The following is an 18,329-nucleotide window of genomic DNA, read 5'->3' on the forward strand; positions in this document are numbered from 1 at the left end:
TCTTCTGCGGGGTCGAGGGACTCTCGGAGGGGTTGTTTCTTGAACACCGGGTAATTAAATGCATGAGGGGCTGTACCCTCGGGTAAGGGAGGATAGAGGGTCTTGGTGTCTGGCCTACTAATCGGGGGCTCGTCCCTAGATGTCTGGAGCTCAGCCGAGGGGTCCTGAGGGGGCATATTAATACAAACTGAGGGGCAAGGGGAAGGACATGTTGGTCTCTTGAAATTATTAGAAGCTGGCCCTTCGGCCATCTTTAAAGACGTTCTCGAAGCGGACTGCGACACAGGTCGGAGGCAGAATTCTGCTACTGAGAGCAGCTGCTTTTTATTGGGGTCTGAATCTGCCCCTTCAACAATATCTCTGATTAGTCCCCAGTACGAAAAAACAGATACAGGGACGGCATCTGGGCCCTGATTCAGAAGTAAATCATTTAAATCTCTACCTACTTTTTGCCATTTGTGTGGGTGAATCTCAGGTCCACCAATAATAAACCAAGGACTCTCTGAGTGAGGCCTTAAGATCTTTGATAAAAAGGGCCTCTTTACTGTGGCTCACGCCTGTAATCCTAGCTCTTGGGAGGCCGAGGCGGGCGGATTGCTCAAGGTCAGGAGTTCAAAACCAGCCTGAGCAAGAGCGAGACCCCGTCTCTACTATAAATAGAAATCAATTGGCCAACTGATATATATATAAAAAATTAGCCGGGCATGGTGGCACATGCCTGTAGTCCCAGCTACCAGGGAGGCTGAGGCAGAAGGATCGCTCGAGCCCAGGAGTTTGAGGTTGCTGTGAGCTAGGCTGACGCCACGGCACTCACTCTAGCCTGGGCAACAAAGCGAGACTCTGTTTCAAAAAAAAAAAAAAAAAAAAGGGCCTCTTTAGACAATGAATGGCCCATCTCAATGGGATGACAATGTAAAAAATCTACTCACCAGACCGTCGATTCTGTGAGCAGCAGAACGGAGGTCTCTCTAGGGGTTTCTCGGCCGAGGAGCTTGCTGCGGCATCATCATCCGACAAAGGTCCGTACCTCGAGCCCCACATTGGGCACCACTTGTCCCGACCTGACCTGCGGGACCTTTTGTTACTCGCGGGGGGCGAGGGGGACCGTGCCTGAAAGAGATGGGCGAGAGAAAGGAACGAGACCAAGCAAATGGTTGTCAAGGTCTACTTTACTTGGATTTTTAGGTTTTATATACAGAAAACAAGGAAGTAGAAACAGAAAAATAGAGTGGGGGGATGAGGAGGCTTGTGTGTGGGCCAATCAGCCCCAATCAGCATCCCAATGGCACCGGAAGCTGTTTGTGATTGATCACTCAACCCCAACCTGGCAGGGGGTCGGGAACAATTGCAGGTAGCATGCCCTCAACCCCAACCTGGCAGGGGGTCGGGAACAATTGCAGGTAGCATGCCCTGGAGCAAGCACATCATGGAATGCATTCTTCTCGGAACTATAGCTGGAGGACTGGGTGGTATTTTCGTCATAGGCTATTTTCTGGGGTGAGGCCCATGCCGTAGGACAAGTCGTTGGAATGTGGAGGGTCTTAGTCTCCAACGTGTGTGTGTGTGTGTGTGTGTGTGTGTGTGTGTCCTTCTCCAAGGAGCCCTGAGTGAGGGGGAGTGAAGGGCCGAGGAGGCCTGGCTGGGGCTGGGCTAGGGGTGGAGGCAGGGAGAGGGGCGTCGCGGCTGAGTGGGAGTGGAGTTCTGGAGGAATATTTACGAGACACAGACAGCCCAGAGGGACAGCGCCCGCCCGAGTCCAGATAGAGAGACGCACAGCCTCCCGCCTCGCCGGCCCAGGATTGGGGGCGCAGCCAACAGGGTCCCCCTTCCTGGTGTCCTCAGCCTCCCTCCTGGGCCCCTTTAAGACAGGGCTGGTCTTGTCCTCTCGGGGTTAACCCCTCACGGTCCAAGTGGCCCCTGGGTTTCGGCCTGGTGGGCGGAGTCAGGGGGGGAGCCAGGGGCGGGGAAAGGGTTGCCCAAAGTCTGGGAGGGACAGGAGGAGGCCGGGGAGCTTGGGGAAGGCGGCTGCCGCTGCCGCGGAGCAGAGCCGGCCCAGGGGCCCCCGCTGTGCCAGGCAGGCAGTGCCAAATCTGGGGAGCCCGGAGCTGGGGGGAGGGCCGGGGACAGCCCGGCCCTGCCCCCTTCCCCGCGGGGTGCCCAGCAACTTCTGAGGAAAGTTTGGCATGATGGCGTGGTGCTGCCCCGGGATGGGCAGGACCTGGCTGGCCTGGTGCTGGGCGCTGTGCTGCTGGGGCTGCGTGGCCCCCAGGGGTGAGCGATGGGGCTCGTGGGGCAGGAAGGGGAGGAGGTCGGGTGGGTGGCAGGTGTTGGGGGCCTGGGCGGCTGAGGGAGTTTCCCTGGGACAACAGAACGGGACTTGGCGAGAGGGAGACCGGGAGCCACAGAGACTGCGAGATGCACCGAGGCAGGCGGAGGGACAGAGGGAGACGGGGAGAGGAACAGAAGGGCCAGAAACAGAAACCGGGAGGGCCAGAGACGGAAGATGGACACGGAGAGGGGCTGGGGAAGGGGCGGCCACGGGGAGAGGGAGGAATCTCCCCAAGGAGCACTTCGTCAGGCACCGGGATGAGCCTTGGAGAAAAACCCTTGTCCCTGTCAAAACCCCCAACTTGTCCTGCCCCACCGCAGTCTGCTCCCCCTCTTAGGAGGGTCTCTGTCTTCGTCTCTGTCTCTGCCTCTGCCTCCAGCTCTGCCATCCCTGTGGGTCCACTTCTCCGTCCCCCCTCTCTCCCTCTCTCTCTGTCTTCCCCCTCCCTTCTCCCTCCTCAGCCCCTTCCTTTCCCCTCCAAGGTCCCTGTTAAGTCTCCAGGGACCCCAAGGGCGGCCAGAACGGGCAGGGGCTGGCCCTGTCGCAGCCCGGGGCATGGGAGGCTGCCAGATCCTGGGCCTCCTTCCCAGCGGGATGGATGCTGGATCCCAGTCCCCTGGGAAGTCTCCGCCCTCCACCCCCCCTGAGGTCACACTACAACTATGTGGGCCTAAGGGCCTGGCGGGGTCCTGGCAGCCGGTGGGCAGGCAGGGACAGGGTGGAACAGGGAGTTCCCAAGCTAACTCCTCCCCGTCTCCTCCGCAGGTGCACGGGCTGAAGCCGACCCCTGGGCTGAAGCCGACCCTTTCGAGCGGAGCCCAGGGAACATCACAGGGGCCCGAGGACTCGTGGGCACCCTTCGGTGTGAGCTCCAGGTTCAGGAGGAGCCCCCCGAGGTGACCTGGCTTCGAGATGGTGAGGTCCTAGAGCTGGCGGACATCACCCAGACCCAGGTGCCCCTGGGCGAAGATGGGGAGGAAGACTGGAAAGTGATCAGCCAACTCAGGTGTCCAGCCCCAGCCCCACGTCCTGCCCCCCTCCATCGCAGGAGCCCCACCTGGGTTGGAAGCCCAGCTTGACCACTTGCTCGCCGAGTGGCCTTGAACATGTGATGCAGCCTCTGAGTTTCGCTTTCCTCTTCTGTAAAATGAGTTAATAATAGTTCTTATAAGAACTCCATCGTTCTTAGGAGTTTCTAGTCCAGACTCCCTCTTTCAGTTCTGACCATCCCCTCCCAGTGCCCAGCTCTGACCCCGAATCTCTCTGTCCCTCTCTTTCCCCTTGTCAGAATCTCGTCCCTGCAGCTTTCGGATACGGGACGGTACCAGTGTCTGGTGGTCCTGGGAGGACAGACCTTCGTGTCCCAGCCTGGCTATGTAGGGCTGGAGGGTGAGCTCTGGGGTCAGAGGTCCCGAGGAGTCAGAGGACACGGGGAGCTCTTTGTGGGAGGTCAGGAATCTCGTGCTGGAGGATTCAGGGTGACGGGGGGTGGGGGTGGGGGTGGGGGTGGGGGGGCGAGGACCTATAGTCTAGAAATGTCAGCGATCTTGGGGGAGCAGGAAGCTGGGAGTCCTTAAGTTATGGGGAGGTGAGCCCTGGGTGATTATATGTCCTGGGGGAAAAGAGATCTTAAGGGTTGTCAGATGTCCTAGGATACCCTAGGCCTCAGCCATCAGCCGGTTGGGGTAGGACATTCTGGGGCTCAGATAAGGGATAAGGTGTATGAGATTGTCCCCTCTCCCCCAGCCGCCAGGGGCCTCATTTTCCAGTAAAATGAGATGAGGAGTTGGACAGTCTAGAAAAGAGACATAAGGGCGCAGATGTCTTGGGGGTCTGGCATGAGGGGAATCGGGCACTGGGATCACGTGTTTTGGGGACAGAGGCCTGCAGAGCAGACAGCTGAAGGAAGCTCAGGCGTCCTGGGGGAGCAAAGACCCCGTGCTGCGGGTCTGGTATCCAAAGCCTCCAGCATCCTAGGGGTGGGTCAGACACCCTGGGGGCCCAGGGGACCCCCAGCTTCTACCACTGCCCCCCTGCAGGCCTGCCTTACTTCCTGGAGGAGCCTGAGGACAGGACTGTGGCGGCCAACACCCCCTTCAACCTGAGCTGCCGAGCCCAGGGCCCCCCGGAACCCGTGGACCTGCTCTGGCTCCAGGACGATGTCCCCCTGGCCCCAGCACCGGGTCGTGGCCCCCAGCACAGCCTGCAAGTTCCAGGTGAGCCTGGGAATGTGGGGCAGCTCAGGGTAGAGGGTCACAGAGGGCTGGGCAGGGTGGAAGTGGGAAGTAAGGGAGCCCTCGCTGCCCTGTCCCGTCCTGTCCTTCTCTGACTGTCTCTGTGTTGTCTCTGAGTCTCTGTCTCTGCCTCACTCTCCCTCCGTTCACCCCAGCCTCTCTCTGAATAGCATGCTTTGTCCCGGATTTCCTCTGAGCTGTGCCACGGCCCCAGTGTGTGTGGGCCTGGTGCCCCTTTGTCAGCCCTTGACCCAAGCAGGGCACCGGAATCAGCCACGCCCCCTCTCCCCCACCTCCCTGCATAAGCTGCCCCCCTCCGCTGTGAAGGGCCCTGCTGGCCTTGGTCAAAGGGACGATGTCCGGCCTGGCCCCCTTGAGGGGACAGATCCCAAAGAAGAGAGGGGGAGAGAGTAGGAGAGAGAGACAGTTATCGAGAGAGAGAACGAGAGACATCAGAAGGGATGGGCCACAGAGGTGACCCAGGACGGAGAGAGACAGCACAGGGAAGTCTGAGGGACAGAAACCCTCTCCTTCCCGGGACCATTCCTTTCCCCACCGCACAGACGGGCCAGGACCTGGCGTGAGGTCACACAGTGGCCAAAGGCAGAGCTGGGAAGACCCTGGACTCAGGGGGTTCCCCCTTATTGAGGGAGGAGAGACAGAGAAGGCTCAGTCAGGGCAGGAGGCTGGACCCGCACCCCCCCCACCTGCTGCCTCCTGCTGTGGGGACAGGGACAGGGACAGGGAGGGGCCTCCTGGCTGGGGGCTCTCCTGGCTGGAGGGAGGTGCCCACATTCCCAGCATTCCGGGGACCCTGAGTTGCAAGGAAGTGGTGATGTGCATGCTGGCCCCCAGAGGGGTGACTCAGGCCCATGGCTCAAGTGGCCTTGTAGGGACTAGGGCCTGGGACGGGGCCTGAGTCAGCCAGGCAGGACCCAGGAGGAGCAGGGGGAGGGGGAGGGGGAAAAATGTGTATGTGTGTGTGTGTGTGTGTGTGTATGAGAGAGAGAGAGGGTCTCTGTGGGTCTCGGTGTGGGCGGGGTGTCTGGGTACACGTGTCCGTGTCCCGCAGGATCTGCGTGTCATAGATCCGCCAGCATCAGCCTCTTGGCACGAAGGCCTGGCCCGGCGACCGCTGGCTTCTGTGGGCGTCTCAGTGCGTGTGTGAGACCGAGTGCGCCAGAGGCAGCCTGGGCGGCTGTCCCTCTCCGTGTTGGTGTGAGAGTGGTGCATGTCCATGGGGGCAGGCAGTGTGTTTTACGGCCACTTTGCACACTTCTCTGTCTGGAAGTGTCAGCGTCAGCTCACAGCTGCGCGTGTAAGGGTGACGTGTCCTGGTGTGTCCTGGCGTGGGCTTCTGCTTCCTTAGAGAACCGGGGTGTGCGCAGTGGCTGACCCCGGTGTCTCTCTTACTGGCTGTCTGTGTGCACACGTCACAGGGTCAGCATGTTGGCACGCGTGACTCTGTCACCGTGGGCCCCGATGTCCGTGTGTGTGCACGTGCGTGTCTGTGTGGCCCTGACCGCAGGGCGGTACCACACCTTCTGCCTCCGTCTGGTCTCCCCGAGTGTGCATCGGGCCCCTGCGATGGACCTGGGGTGCTGAGCAGCCGGCGTGCGTGTGTGCGTCTGTGCCAGCCGCGTGTGCACGGCGGCGTCTCCATCCGTGCGTGTCTGCCGCAGGCCTGAGTGTCCATGCAGCTGCGCTTTTGTGTGAGTCCGCTTCCCCGGGAACGTGAAGCCACCTGCGCACACCCAGCTGTGTTTTGGCGCAGGTGAGGCCTGGCTGTGTCTGCTTGTGTCGATGTGTTTGTGAGTGAGCAACGCGACGTGAACCTTCCCTGTGTCTTGGTGTGTCCCTGTCCCCTTGGGTGTCTCTAACCCACAGCCTCAGTGTACGTTTTGCTTGGTGTGTGCATCTCAGTACACAGGGAGGCTTGGGTTCATGTGTGTGTCAGAAGCAGCCTAGATGGACGTATATTGCGTTGCTGCGTGTTTGTAATCAACGTGTACACGTGTGATTGTGTGTTTACGTGGTGGTCTCAACATGGCTTATGTGCATATGTGTGTGTCTCTATGTCTGTGCATCAGTGTCAGCCCCTGTGTTTATACGTGTAAGTCACTGTGCATTTGTGTCACTGTGCTTGTGACGGCACCAGCCCTTGTGACAGCAAGTGCTGCATTATCTGTGCATGTGTACCAATAACGGTCTTTGTGTGTCTAAGCGTGATTCATTGTGTGTGGGGGGTGTGTGTGAAGGAATTTTGTCCGTTTGTGTGTGTCTGTCTTTCTGACTCAGGCCATACCCTCCTCCTTCCATCCCTCCCATTCCCTCGGAAAAGCAAGGGGGGAGCGGAGGGGGTGGGGGTGGGGCAGTACATCTGGAAAGCACATCTGGAGTCGGCCTGCTCCTGTCTTGTAGCAAAAGCCTGCTCCTGTCTTGTAGCAAAAGCCGGCTGGAGGGAAGGGGTCCCAGGCCATCTCTCCCGTCCCCCTCCCTCAAGGTGCAGCCGCTAGGGCCTGGGAAGGGGGATCCCCGCTCCGCACCCCCAGGCCAGCCGGAAGTGCTGGGGTGGGCAGGCGCCCGGTGACTCACGCCGGGGCAGGAATGCTGCGGTCGGAACAGGACCCGGCTCCAGCATCCCGCTCCCGCCGCCCGCCCGGGGCTGCTCGCTGGTGGCGCCAGCTCCCGCGCGGTGACCCTGGCGGGGCCCCACGTGCCAGGTGGCTGGACGGACTCAGGCTCCCCGCCCCCTCTCCGGCCAGGCCAGCCGCCAGGGGCTGTCCCGTCCCTCCCCGTCCTGTCCCTCCCCCGGGCCGGGCCGCGGGGGCTGCGGGAGCGCGCGGGCACCTGACCTTGGCTGGGAACGGCCCCCACGCCAGGCGCAGCTGAGGAGCTCCCTGCCCACCCCCTTCCGGCCTGCGCTTCCACTCCCTCCGCTGGCTGGCGGAGAGAAGGAAACTTTGTGTCTGCGGATGGCGCGCCTGCCATCCCGATCGTGGTGGTGGGGGGGGGGGGACACAGGCGACACACACACAACATGCACACATCCGCGCCTTAACGCAGGCACACGTGCACGAGCGCCGCGTAAACAACACACTTAAGTGCAGTTGCACCGGCAGACTTCAGACTTGGTCCTTCCTACGTCCTGTCACTGTGTGTGTGTGTGTGTACAGCAGTCCCCCTTATCCCTGGGAGGTAAGTTCCAACACCCCCAGTGGATGCCTGGAACTGCAGACAGTGCCGAATTCTACATAAAATACGCACAGGTTTTTTTCTCTTCGCAATTTCGTAGACAGCAGATTTGTTCTTACTGTAGATCTTAGCGACCACAGGATGAGATTTTTCCTCTTCCCTTAATAAGCTGAGAACTTTCCCCTTTTCGCTTAAAGAAAGCACTTTACGGCTTCCCTTTAGCTATCTGAATGGCCGGCATTACTAGGCTTGCGGTTTGGGGCCATTACTAAGTAAACTACGGGTTCCTTGAATACAAGCCCCTTGATAACAAATCCATCTGATAACCCAGAGGGCAACTAAGTGACTAATGGGCCAGTAGCAGATAGGCATGGAGATGCTGGACAAGGGGATGATTCATGTCCCCCTCGACTGAGCAGGACAGCGTGAGATCTCATCACACTACTCGCAACGGGGAGCGATTTAAAACTTATGAATTGTTTATTTCCAGAATTTTCCATTGCATATTTTCAGACCGTGGTGGAATGAGGGTAGCAAGCCCATGGATAAGGGGGACTGCCCCATGTTGCATGGCTGTGTGTGTCCGTGTGTTTGTGTGTCCGTGTCTCTTCTGTTGGCTGATGCTGGGCGACAAGAAGAGTCACAGAGAAGAAGGAAAGCAGGGAAAGGCCAGATACGGGACGAGGCTCCGATTTCAAACCGGGGTGGTCACTCTAGTGGCAAACATGAAGGAGGGAGGGCGCGCCCTGGGACATCTGTGGGAAGGCTGTTCCAAGCAGAGGGAACAGAAGGTCCCAGGGTGGGAACATGCTCAATGACATGTACTTTCCAGAAACACCAGGAGCCTGGGGAGTGGGGGGGGGGGAGAAGGAGAGGCGTTGGTGGGAGGTAAGCGAATAAGCGAACCAACACTTCTCCATTTACACACGCCACGAGGGCCTGTTTCCTGAAGTTCACGTCTTCAGGTGCATTAGGTGCATGCGCCTCTGTGTGTCTGCATGGGTTAATATGAGCGTTTGCGCATGTATGTGAGTGTGTGCAATTCTGTGTGTGTGCATGTATGTGTGTGTGTGGTTGTGCCTGTGTGTGTCTGTGTGTGTGTGGCTATGTGGCGGGGGGTTAGGGCCGAGGCTATGTGACTGTCCTTGTGTCGGCATGGCGGCTGCATTCCTCACGCATGGCCCTCCCCTCCCCACTGACCCGGGTCAGGCTGGGTGTGGAGGGGTGGCCCGGCATGGCCCGGGAGCCCCTTCTTCCCCTCTCTGACACTGGGCCCCTCCCTCGTATGACTCCCCAGGCCTGAATCAGACGTCTTCTTTCTCCTGCGAAGCCCACAACGCCAAGGGGGTCACCACATCCCGCACAGCCACCATCAAAGGTGATAGAAAAGGGAACTGGGTGTCAGAGGGTGGGGCTTGGGTCTGGGTCAGAGGGGAGGCAGAGTGCAGGGTGGGGACCTTTGGGCAAAGCCCCCCAGCGTCACTCTCTCTCTCATCTGTCCACAGTGCTTCCCCAGCGGCCCCGCGACCTCCACCTGGTTTCCCGCCAGCCCACGGAGCTGGAGGTGGCTTGGACCCCAGGCCTGAGCGGCATCTACCCCCTCACCCACTGCACCCTGCAGGTGAGCCCCCAGGCCTGGCTGTCCTCAGCCTCAGTGGCCCTCCCACACACACTCTCCCTGGGAGGCCAGGCTTTCCCAGCCACTGGTGTGCTGAGAGACAGTGGAGCCTGGCGTCAAGCCAGATGTCCTTGGTTCGAATCTTGGCTCCACCACCTGTTGGCTGCATGAGCTTGGGCAGGTGGCTTACCCTCTCTGGGCCTCAGTTCTCTCATCTACAAGATGGGCATAATGGCCATGCCTACCTGATAGGCTTGTTGTGAGAATTCAATGCGTGAATGCAAGTAACCAACTTAGATACCAATAGTATCTGAAATAGCAATTAGTCAAAAACTATGAGCTGTTTTAATTATTTTTAGTATTAATGATGTTTACTCGAGCCAGAGTGGGGGTCCTGAGATAGCAGGGCCTGGAGCCGCCTTTGTCACCACGGGGTACCCACAACCCTGTGCTGCTCCCATCCCATCCCTGGCCACCCTGGTGGGCACTGTCTGAAGGTAGGTCTGTCAGCCACTGGACTGTGAGCTCTGTGAGGGCTGGAGCTGTCCCAGTCACCACCGGCTCCTCATTACTGTTCAGCACAGGGTCAGACATAGAGTAGGAAATATTTGCTAGAATATATCACAGGCTGGGCGCGGTGGCTCACGCCTGTAATCCCAGCACTCTGGGAGCCCAAGGCAGGAGGATCGCTTGAGCTCAGGAGTTCCAGATCAGCCTGAGCAAGAGCGAGACCCCGTCTCTACTAAAAATAGAAAAATTAGCCGGGCATGGTGGCATGTGCCTGGAATCCCAGCTGCTCAGGAGGCTGAGGCAGGAGGATCACTTGAGCCCAGGAGTTTGAGGTTGCTGTGAGCTATGATGATGCCACTGCATTCTAGCTTGGACGACAGAGAGAGACTCTGTCTCCAAAAAAAAAAAAAAACAAAAAAACATTACAACTGAGATGAGCTAGATCCAGCCTCTACCCTGAAGTTGCTCCTACTCTAGAGCAAGGAAAACAAAAACAAAACATATAGATCTTTAAGCAAAAGGCCCAATTCTTCTCTGAAGTCCTCTGAGATTTGAAAGCTGGAGATGAGGGTGGGACAGTGCCCGTGATAGGAGATGACAGTAATGACTAGTGACCAACTTCTATGGAGTGTCAACTGTGTGCCGAGCCTTGTGTTAAAGCTTTGCGAAGGAGGGTCTATGGATCCACCCATTTTCCGGATGAAGAAACCAAGGCTCAGAGTGGTTAAGCAACTTGCCCAAGGTCATAGCCAGGAAGTGGCAGAGTGAGGCTTCAAAACCTCATCTCACCAAAGCCACACCATGCTCCTAACCTCCTCGGAGACCACTTAGAGCCAGCGCTCTGTTAAACAGGAGATTTCTTATACTTACGTACCCTGGGCACAACAGCCTCTGCTTGTCATATTTTAACAGTGGCTGTTCATCTTCCCATTTTCAAGGTAAGGAACTTAGGCGCAGGGGCGGGAAGTGCCCCCCCACCCCCACCCCCACCATGGCTAGAGGGGTGAAGCTGAGATTCGAGCTCAGAGGCTGGCCAGATTGGGGAGACCTCAAATGCCAGGTCAGGCATCAGCTGCACCCCCACCGACTTCCATCAAGTGTCCCCAGGAAAGCAGAAGTGTGTCCTCTTCCCTCTCCAGGTCTCACTTCCTGCTGCTCATGGGCTGGGGGCCAAAGGGTTCCAGTGGGAGGGTCACAGCTGTCCCAGGGAAAAGAGAAGTGGGAGTGGGAACAGGGAGGCCGGCTGTCTGCACCCATCTCCCCTCTGTCCAGGCAGAGGTTCCTCTTCCCGTCTGTCGCTGCGGGTCAGAGAGCAGGCACGGGGACAGCCTCACCCGCTCCTGCCACCCACCATCTGCCACCCTCCTCCCCAGGTCTCATGGTGGTGTCATCTTCCCCTGTGGGGGCTGTGTGATTTTGGGCAAGCCGTTGAACCTCTCTGGGCCTCCACTTCCTCATCTGTAAAATGGGGATGAGAAAAGAAATTGTCCAGTAAGAAGTCGATGAGTTCCTCCAGGAATGTGCTTACCAGGGAGCTTGACACATACTTGGCACTCAGGAAATGTTAGCTACTGATATTGTAATGTGTAAGCCGGTTTATATATGCATCGTGTTCTTAAACCTCACATCCTGAAAAGTAGGGATTGTGATGCCCATTTCCGACCGACAAAAACTGAGACTCAGAGAAGTTAAGACACTCGCCCTAGGTCACACAGCAAATAACGTCCAAACTAGGACTTAGGCTACGGAATCTGGCTTCAGAACCCACACTCTTAAGTAGTAAACTCCTTCCTGACATGCCGTGTGGCCGTGCGGTCGGGGGCTTTAGGGCAAAGGCCAGGTGCTGTGTGCTCTAGCTGTGGCCCCCTCCATCCTGATCATGCCCTTCCTGGGGACCAGGGAGGTGTGCCCGTGAGCTTGTGCCACTGTGCAGGGGTGTACAGGGTTGGGCACTGGTTGCCAGGCAACCTCACACAGACGTAAAATAATAACGACAAACTCTCAATGTGCACAGGCAGCCTTCTAAACGCGTACACACCCCAACCCAGTCAAGCCTGCAGAGTAGGGAGCCACCATTGTTATCTCATTTTGCAGATGAGGAAACTGAGAAATAGAGGTAGGGAATGGTACAGGCTGGATTTGAACCTGGTGTCCAGCCTCCATGCTGGTCAGCACGGGGCTACCCTGCCTCTCTGGGCAGACAAGAGGTATTGCTATTGTCAATGATGCTACTGTAAGTAGAGCAAAGGCTTTTGGAGACAGGGTGGGATTCAGGTCCCAGCCTCATCAGTGACAAACCGGTGACCTTGGACAAGTGATTCCATCTCCTCTGGGCCTCGGTGTTCTCATCTGTATAATGGGGATAGACAGAGTACCTACCACAGTACAACAGGGTTGATGTGAAGGTCAAACGAATTCAATTTGTAAAGGGCTTAGAATGGTATTCAGTAAATACATGTTTTTCTCTTTTTGTTATGACAATACATAACATGCATAATCTTCAGTGTCCCCCTAGATTTTTTTTTTTTTTTTGAGACAGAGTCTCACTTTGTTGCCCAGGCTAGAGTGAGTGCCGTGGCGTCAGCCTAGCTCACAGCAACCTCAATCTCCTGGGCTCAAGCAATCCTGCTGCCTCAGCCTTCCAAGTAGCTGGGACTACAGGCATGCGCCACCATGCCCGGCTAATTTTTTGTATATATATTTTTAGTTGGTCAGTTAATTTCTTTCTATTTTTGGTAGAGACGGGGTCTCGCTCAGGCTGGTTTCGAACTCCTGACCTCGAGCAATCCGCCCGCCTCGGCCTCCCAGAGTGCTAGGATTACAGGCGTGAGCCACCGTGCCCAGCCTCCCTAGATTTTTTTACATGCATCTTCAGCAATGTCACCACCCTCCAAAACAAGACACAGGGTGGGCGCAGTAGCTCACACCTGTAATCCTAGCACCCTGGGAGGCCGAGGCGGGAAGATCGTTTGAGCTCAGGAGTTTGAAACCAGCCTGAGCAAGAGCGAGAATCTGTCTCGACTAAAAAAAAAAAAAAAAAAAAAAAATAGAAAGCAATTAGCCGGATAACTAAAAAAAAAAAAAAAAGAACAAAACAAGACACAGACCCTTCCAGCCACCAAGAAGGCCCCCTCAGCCCCCAGAGACGACCGCTTTTCTGGCTTCTATTGTAGGACGTTGCCTTTGCCTGTGGTAGAATATCATATAAACGGGATCTCCCAGTATCGTACTTTCATTTATGAGTGTCATTACTGTCCTCACACTAGCTGTCACCATTGTTATCGATGCTGACCACGTGCCGTGCGCTGTGGCATCCTTTAGGCATAACGACATTTGATCTTTAAATAATCCCGTAAGGCATTTGATCCTCTAAGCCCCCGTTTTCCTGAAGAGGAAACTGAGTCTCAGAGAGGGAAGAGTCTTGCCAGAGGTGGCTTTTGTAAGCCGTGACAGAGCTGCACCATGCAGCTTCTAGGGCCTCTTTGCTTTGCAAATCTGGGTGCCCGCGTTGTCCTATAGCATGGAGCCGAGACACATGCAGCACGCATCCTTGCCAAGCTGTGTAGTCACTCCAGGGCCACTGCAGTGGGGAGTTGTGTGGCCACTCCCGTGAGGGTGCCGCCGTCCTGTCCTCACGCCCTTCGCTGTCCGCAGGCGGTGCTGTCAGACGACGGGGTGGGCAGCTGGCCGGGAGAGCCAGACCCCCCGGAAGAGCCCCTCACCTTGCAAGCATCCGTGCCCCCTCACCGACTCCGGCTGGGCAGCCTCCATGCCCACACCGCTTATCACCTGCGCGTGGCGTGTGCCAGCAGCCAGGGCCCCTCCGCCTGGACCCACTGGCTTCCCGTGGAGACGCCCGAGGGCGGTAAGAAGGGCCGAAGAGGGGGACGTCGCCACTGCCCCGCTGGACCCCGCCTACATCAGCACGGTCCCCAGCGTCTCCTCTCACCCCCATTCCCCACGTGGCCTCAGTGTCCTTCCCCTCCAGTCCCTGACCCCTCCATGCTGCCCCCTGGCATCTCTCCCAGCCCTCCTCTCCCCTGGGCTTCCGCTCACGGGAGGCCTGCACGAGCTGCCCACGCGCATGCCCTTTGCACCCCACCCCCACTTCCTGGGAACAGGGGAGGGGGGTCAGGAAGAGGCGGGGGTACCAGCTTCCCCTCTTCCCTGTCCTCCAGTGCCCCTGGGCCCCCCTGAGAACGTTAGTGCCATGCGGAATGGGAGCCAGGCCTTCGTGCATTGGCAGGAGCCAAGGGCGCCCCTGCAGGGCACCCTGTTAGGGTACCGGCTGGCGTATCGAGGCCAGGACACCCCTGAGGTGGGTGCTGTTGGCTGGGTTGGGGCAGAGTCGCTGGGGGAGGAGGGGCTGGGGAGGGAAGGTGGCAGGGCAGACATGGACAGTTGCGCAGGTTGGGTAGTGCACAATTGCACTACTCCTAGGGGACCATATTCTGGGGGGTTAAGGTGGGGTCCAGAGGAGGGGAGAGGAAATGGCTATTTATGAACCACAGCAAAAGCATTCAAGCAGATGTATGTATTTGCTCTAACAGTTTCACAGCAGATGGTTGGTTGTGTAGCACCTTGAGGAAAGAGTACCTTTCCTTAATTTGCACGGGGCCACTGTCTGGGCTAGCGACACTGGAGGTGGAGAGCTTGGATGGGAAGGGAAGTTAGAAGGGGATATAGGGATGAAGATGAAAAGGCGGGGATGCGAGATGAAGGGGAGGTAGAGGAGGGGCATGGGGGACTAGAGGAGGAGGAGAGGGCTTTGAGAAAGAGATGGGCTGTGGGTGAAGGCTGAAGAGTTGGGGGCCTGGGGCTCTACCCTGATGCCACTTCTGGACCTCCTAGGTGCTACTGGACATAGGGCTAAAGCGAGAGGTGACCCTGGAGCTGCGGGGGGACGAGCCTGTGCCCAATCTGACGGTGTGCGTGGCAGCCTACACTGCTGCCGGGGACGGGCCCTGGAGCCTCCCTGTGCCCCTGGAGCCCTGGCGCCCAGGTAAGTCCAAAGCTGTGCTCAACCTGCCTCTCCCTGTCTTTCCCTGACACCAACTTGCTCCCTGTACCTTTCAGTTTTCCCCCAATCCAGGCTCTATTCCTGCCCCGAGCCTTACGGTGGCCTCACTCCCTCACCCATGTCACGCCAGTCTTGCCCTCTCTGAGCTTGTCTCCCTTCTGTCCTTTCTCCTCACAGGACAAGGACAGCCAGTCCACCAGCTGGGTAAGGTCTTTTGCACCTTCTCTCCTCCCTCCCTCCCTCCCTCCCCTCATCACCCAGTGAGCGCCTCATCGCCACATGCACTCTTTCAACGTCCCTTACGTGTTTCTCAAACTCATCACTCTAATCTACTTCTTGGGTTTGTGTGGTCCTTGATGGGGGGGCCTAGAATGGCCCAGCACTTTGTGGTACTCAGTGAATGGTAGATGGGTGGATGGATGAATGGATGGATAGATGGATGGGTATATGGAAGGTGGATGGATGGATGGATGGATGGATGGGTGAGTGGATGGATGGAAGGGTATATGGAAAATGGATGGGTGGATGGAGGGATAGATAGATTATTGGATGGGTAAGTGGATGGATGGGTGAATACATTGGTGGATGGATGGACAGATGGATGAGTGGATGGGTGTGTGGATGGATGGATGAAGGGATGGAGGGATGAGTGGATGGGTGAGTGGATGGATGGATGGATGGATGGATGAATGCATGATGGATGGACAGATGAGTAGATGGGTGGATGGATGGATGGATGAGTGGATGGGTGGGTGAATGGATGGATGGATGGATGGAGGGAGGGATGAGTGGATGGGTGAGTGGATGGATGGATGGATGAATGCATGATGGATGGATGGATGAGTAGATGGGTGGGTGGATGGATGGATGAGTGGATGGGTGGGTGAATGGATGGGTGGATGGAGGGATGGATGGATGGAGGGATGAGTAGATGGGCGAGTGGATGGATGGATGGATGGATGGATGAATGCATGATGGATGGATGGATGAGTAGATGGGTGGGTGGATGGATGGATGAGTGGATGGGTGAGTGGATAGATGGGTGGGTGAATGGATGGGTGGATGGATGGATGAGTGGATGGGTGAGTGGATAGATGGGTGGGTGAATGGATGGGTGGATGGAGGGATGAGTGGATGGGTGAGTGGATGGATGGATGGATGAATGCATGATGGATGGATGGATGAGTAGATGGGTGGGTGGATGGATGGATGAGTGGATAGATGGGTGGATGAATGGATGGGTGGGTAAATATCCATCCCACTCTTAGCTCACCCATCCTACACATTTCACACTCCTTCTGTTGATACGTCAATGCACACGCACAGCACATCCACTGCACGCCCTGTCCGGCCCGGCCCAGGCTGCTGGGGTACGGGAATGCACTCAGCACACACCTCATCAAGTATGTCCACATCTCTTTCCATGCCTCCTGCCTCACTCCCTTGGGTCCCAGGGAGCTGGATCCAGGGCCTTAGCCATGACCTGTCCCCCACGCCCCCCGACAGTGAGTAAGCCCCCAGCTCCTGCCTTCTCGTGGCCCTGGTGGTACGTACTGCTGGGAGCAGTTGTGGCCGCTGCCTGCATCCTCATCTTGGCCCTGTTCCTTGTCTACCGGCGGAAGAAGGAGACCCGCTATGGGTGAGTTGAAAGAACATGGGGAGGCTTCTGTGGAATGGGATGGAGAGGCTGGAGGCAGGGAGACCAGTGAGAAGGCTGGTGCTAGAGGAAAGATGACCGAGAATCGCACTGAGGGCAAGGGGCTGGGGAATGAATGGAAGACAGAAGGGAGCCGTCCGAGACATGCTCAGCAAATGCTAGAGGACAGGACAGTCAGGGGTTGGGGCTGGGATGGCAACGGCTTAGCTGCTAGTGGAAGGAAGGGGTTCCATGTGGTTTTTCGCTGCCCTCACCTTCTTTCCATCCCCCCCCCCCAGAGAAGTGTTTGAGCCAATAGTGGAAAGAGGTGAACTAGTGGTCAGGTACCGCGTCCGCAAGTCCTACAGTCGCCGGACCACTGAAGCCACCTGTAAGTGAATACTGTACCTCACCACCCTGGTCTGGGGCTACAGAGCATAGAGAATCCGGCCTGCGAGGCTCTGTAGATGCATGAGCCATGAGGAAGCCTTGCAATGCTAGAGTGTTAGAACCACAGACCCTAGAAACAACAGAATTGTGCAACCAGACAGGACCTTAGAATAACAGGCTCTTAGACACAGTGAATCTTAGAAACACCAAACCTCAAATCATGGGACCTTAGAACATGTAATAGTGATGGTAATGTTGAAGATGATGATGATGATGAAGAAAATGATGATGAGGGGCCGGGCGTGGGGGCTCATGCCTGTGATCCTAGCACTCTGGGAGGCCGAGGTGGGAGGATTGCTTGAGTTCAGGAGTTCAAGACCAGCCTGAGCAAGAGCGAGACCCCATCTCCACTAAACATAGAAAAAATTATCCAGGCAACTAAAAAAAGAGAAAATGATGATGATGATGAGACAATGTTGAGGTTAGATGCCGGTGATGATGATGACAATGATGACAGCACTGCCTACATGACAGGTGCTATTCTAAGTAGTCTACACATATTGCCTCATTTCATCCTTACAACAACCCAAGGAGGTGGTGCTTGTTATCCCCACTTCACAGACGAAGAAGCTGTGGCACAGAGTGGTTAAGTAACTTGCTGAAAGCCACACAGCTTTTAAGTTGGAAGACTGGGATTTGAACCCAGGCAGTTTTGCTCTGAAGTCCGTACTCTTTTTTTTATTATTATTTCAGCATATTATGGGAGTACAAATGTTAAGGTTACATATATTGCCCATGCCCCCCTTGATTCAGAGCTTCAAGCATGACTATTCCCCAAACATTGCACATCTCACTCATCATATTTGTATATACCCATCCCCTCCTCCCCCCTCCCCCCTGCCTGACACCCGATAAATGTTACTCCTATATGTCCACTTAGAGTTGATCCATTAATACCAATTTGCTGGTGAGTACATGTGGTGCTTGTTTTTCCATTCTTGAGATATGAAGTCCCTCCTCTTAACTGCCACACTCTACTGCCTCTTGGAATTATAGTAATAGAATGATAGAGAGAGAGCATCAATCTTGGTTAAAAGGAAAAAATAAAAAAGAATAGAAAAAAAAAGAACCAATCTTGGCCTGAAATATGATAGTCTCAGTACGGTAAACGTATAATTTTGAAAAATCATAAATTTAAGAACTGTATCGCCGGGCGCGGTGGCTCACACCTGTAATCCTAGCACTCTGGGAGGCTGAGGTGGGCGGATTGCTCAAGGTCAGGAGTTCGAAACCAGCCTGAGCAAGAGCAAGACCCCGTTCCTACCATAAATAGAAAGAAATGAAGTGGCCAACTAAAAACATAGAAAAAATTAGCCAGGCATGGTGGAGCATGCCTG

The 18,329-nt window shown here is 56.3% G+C and overlaps 1 protein-coding gene across 1 annotated transcript in view; it reads left to right on the plus strand.

Moving 5' to 3' along the window:
* Positions 1-2,033: 2,033 nt before the first annotated feature.
* The window catches only part of AXL (AXL receptor tyrosine kinase), a 28,459-nt gene continuing 12,163 nt past the window's right edge, over positions 2,034-18,329 (plus strand). Inside the window, exons 1-12 of the mRNA XM_012760732.3 lie at positions 2,034-2,271; positions 3,095-3,335; positions 3,618-3,718; positions 4,369-4,545; positions 9,056-9,136; positions 9,264-9,379; positions 13,541-13,751; positions 14,065-14,204; positions 14,738-14,888; positions 15,084-15,110; positions 16,413-16,545; positions 16,842-16,933. Of these exons, the coding sequence (XP_012616186.2) occupies positions 2,184-2,271; positions 3,095-3,335; positions 3,618-3,718; positions 4,369-4,545; positions 9,056-9,136; positions 9,264-9,379; positions 13,541-13,751; positions 14,065-14,204; positions 14,738-14,888; positions 15,084-15,110; positions 16,413-16,545; positions 16,842-16,933 (1,558 nt within the window). The 5' untranslated portion in view covers positions 2,034-2,183. The remainder of the gene's footprint in view (positions 2,272-3,094; positions 3,336-3,617; positions 3,719-4,368; positions 4,546-9,055; positions 9,137-9,263; positions 9,380-13,540; positions 13,752-14,064; positions 14,205-14,737; positions 14,889-15,083; positions 15,111-16,412; positions 16,546-16,841; positions 16,934-18,329) is intronic.

This window comes from Microcebus murinus, chromosome 16 (assembly GCF_040939455.1).
Source record: "Microcebus murinus isolate Inina chromosome 16, M.murinus_Inina_mat1.0, whole genome shotgun sequence".
NCBI classification, from domain to species: domain Eukaryota; kingdom Metazoa; phylum Chordata; class Mammalia; order Primates; family Cheirogaleidae; genus Microcebus; species Microcebus murinus.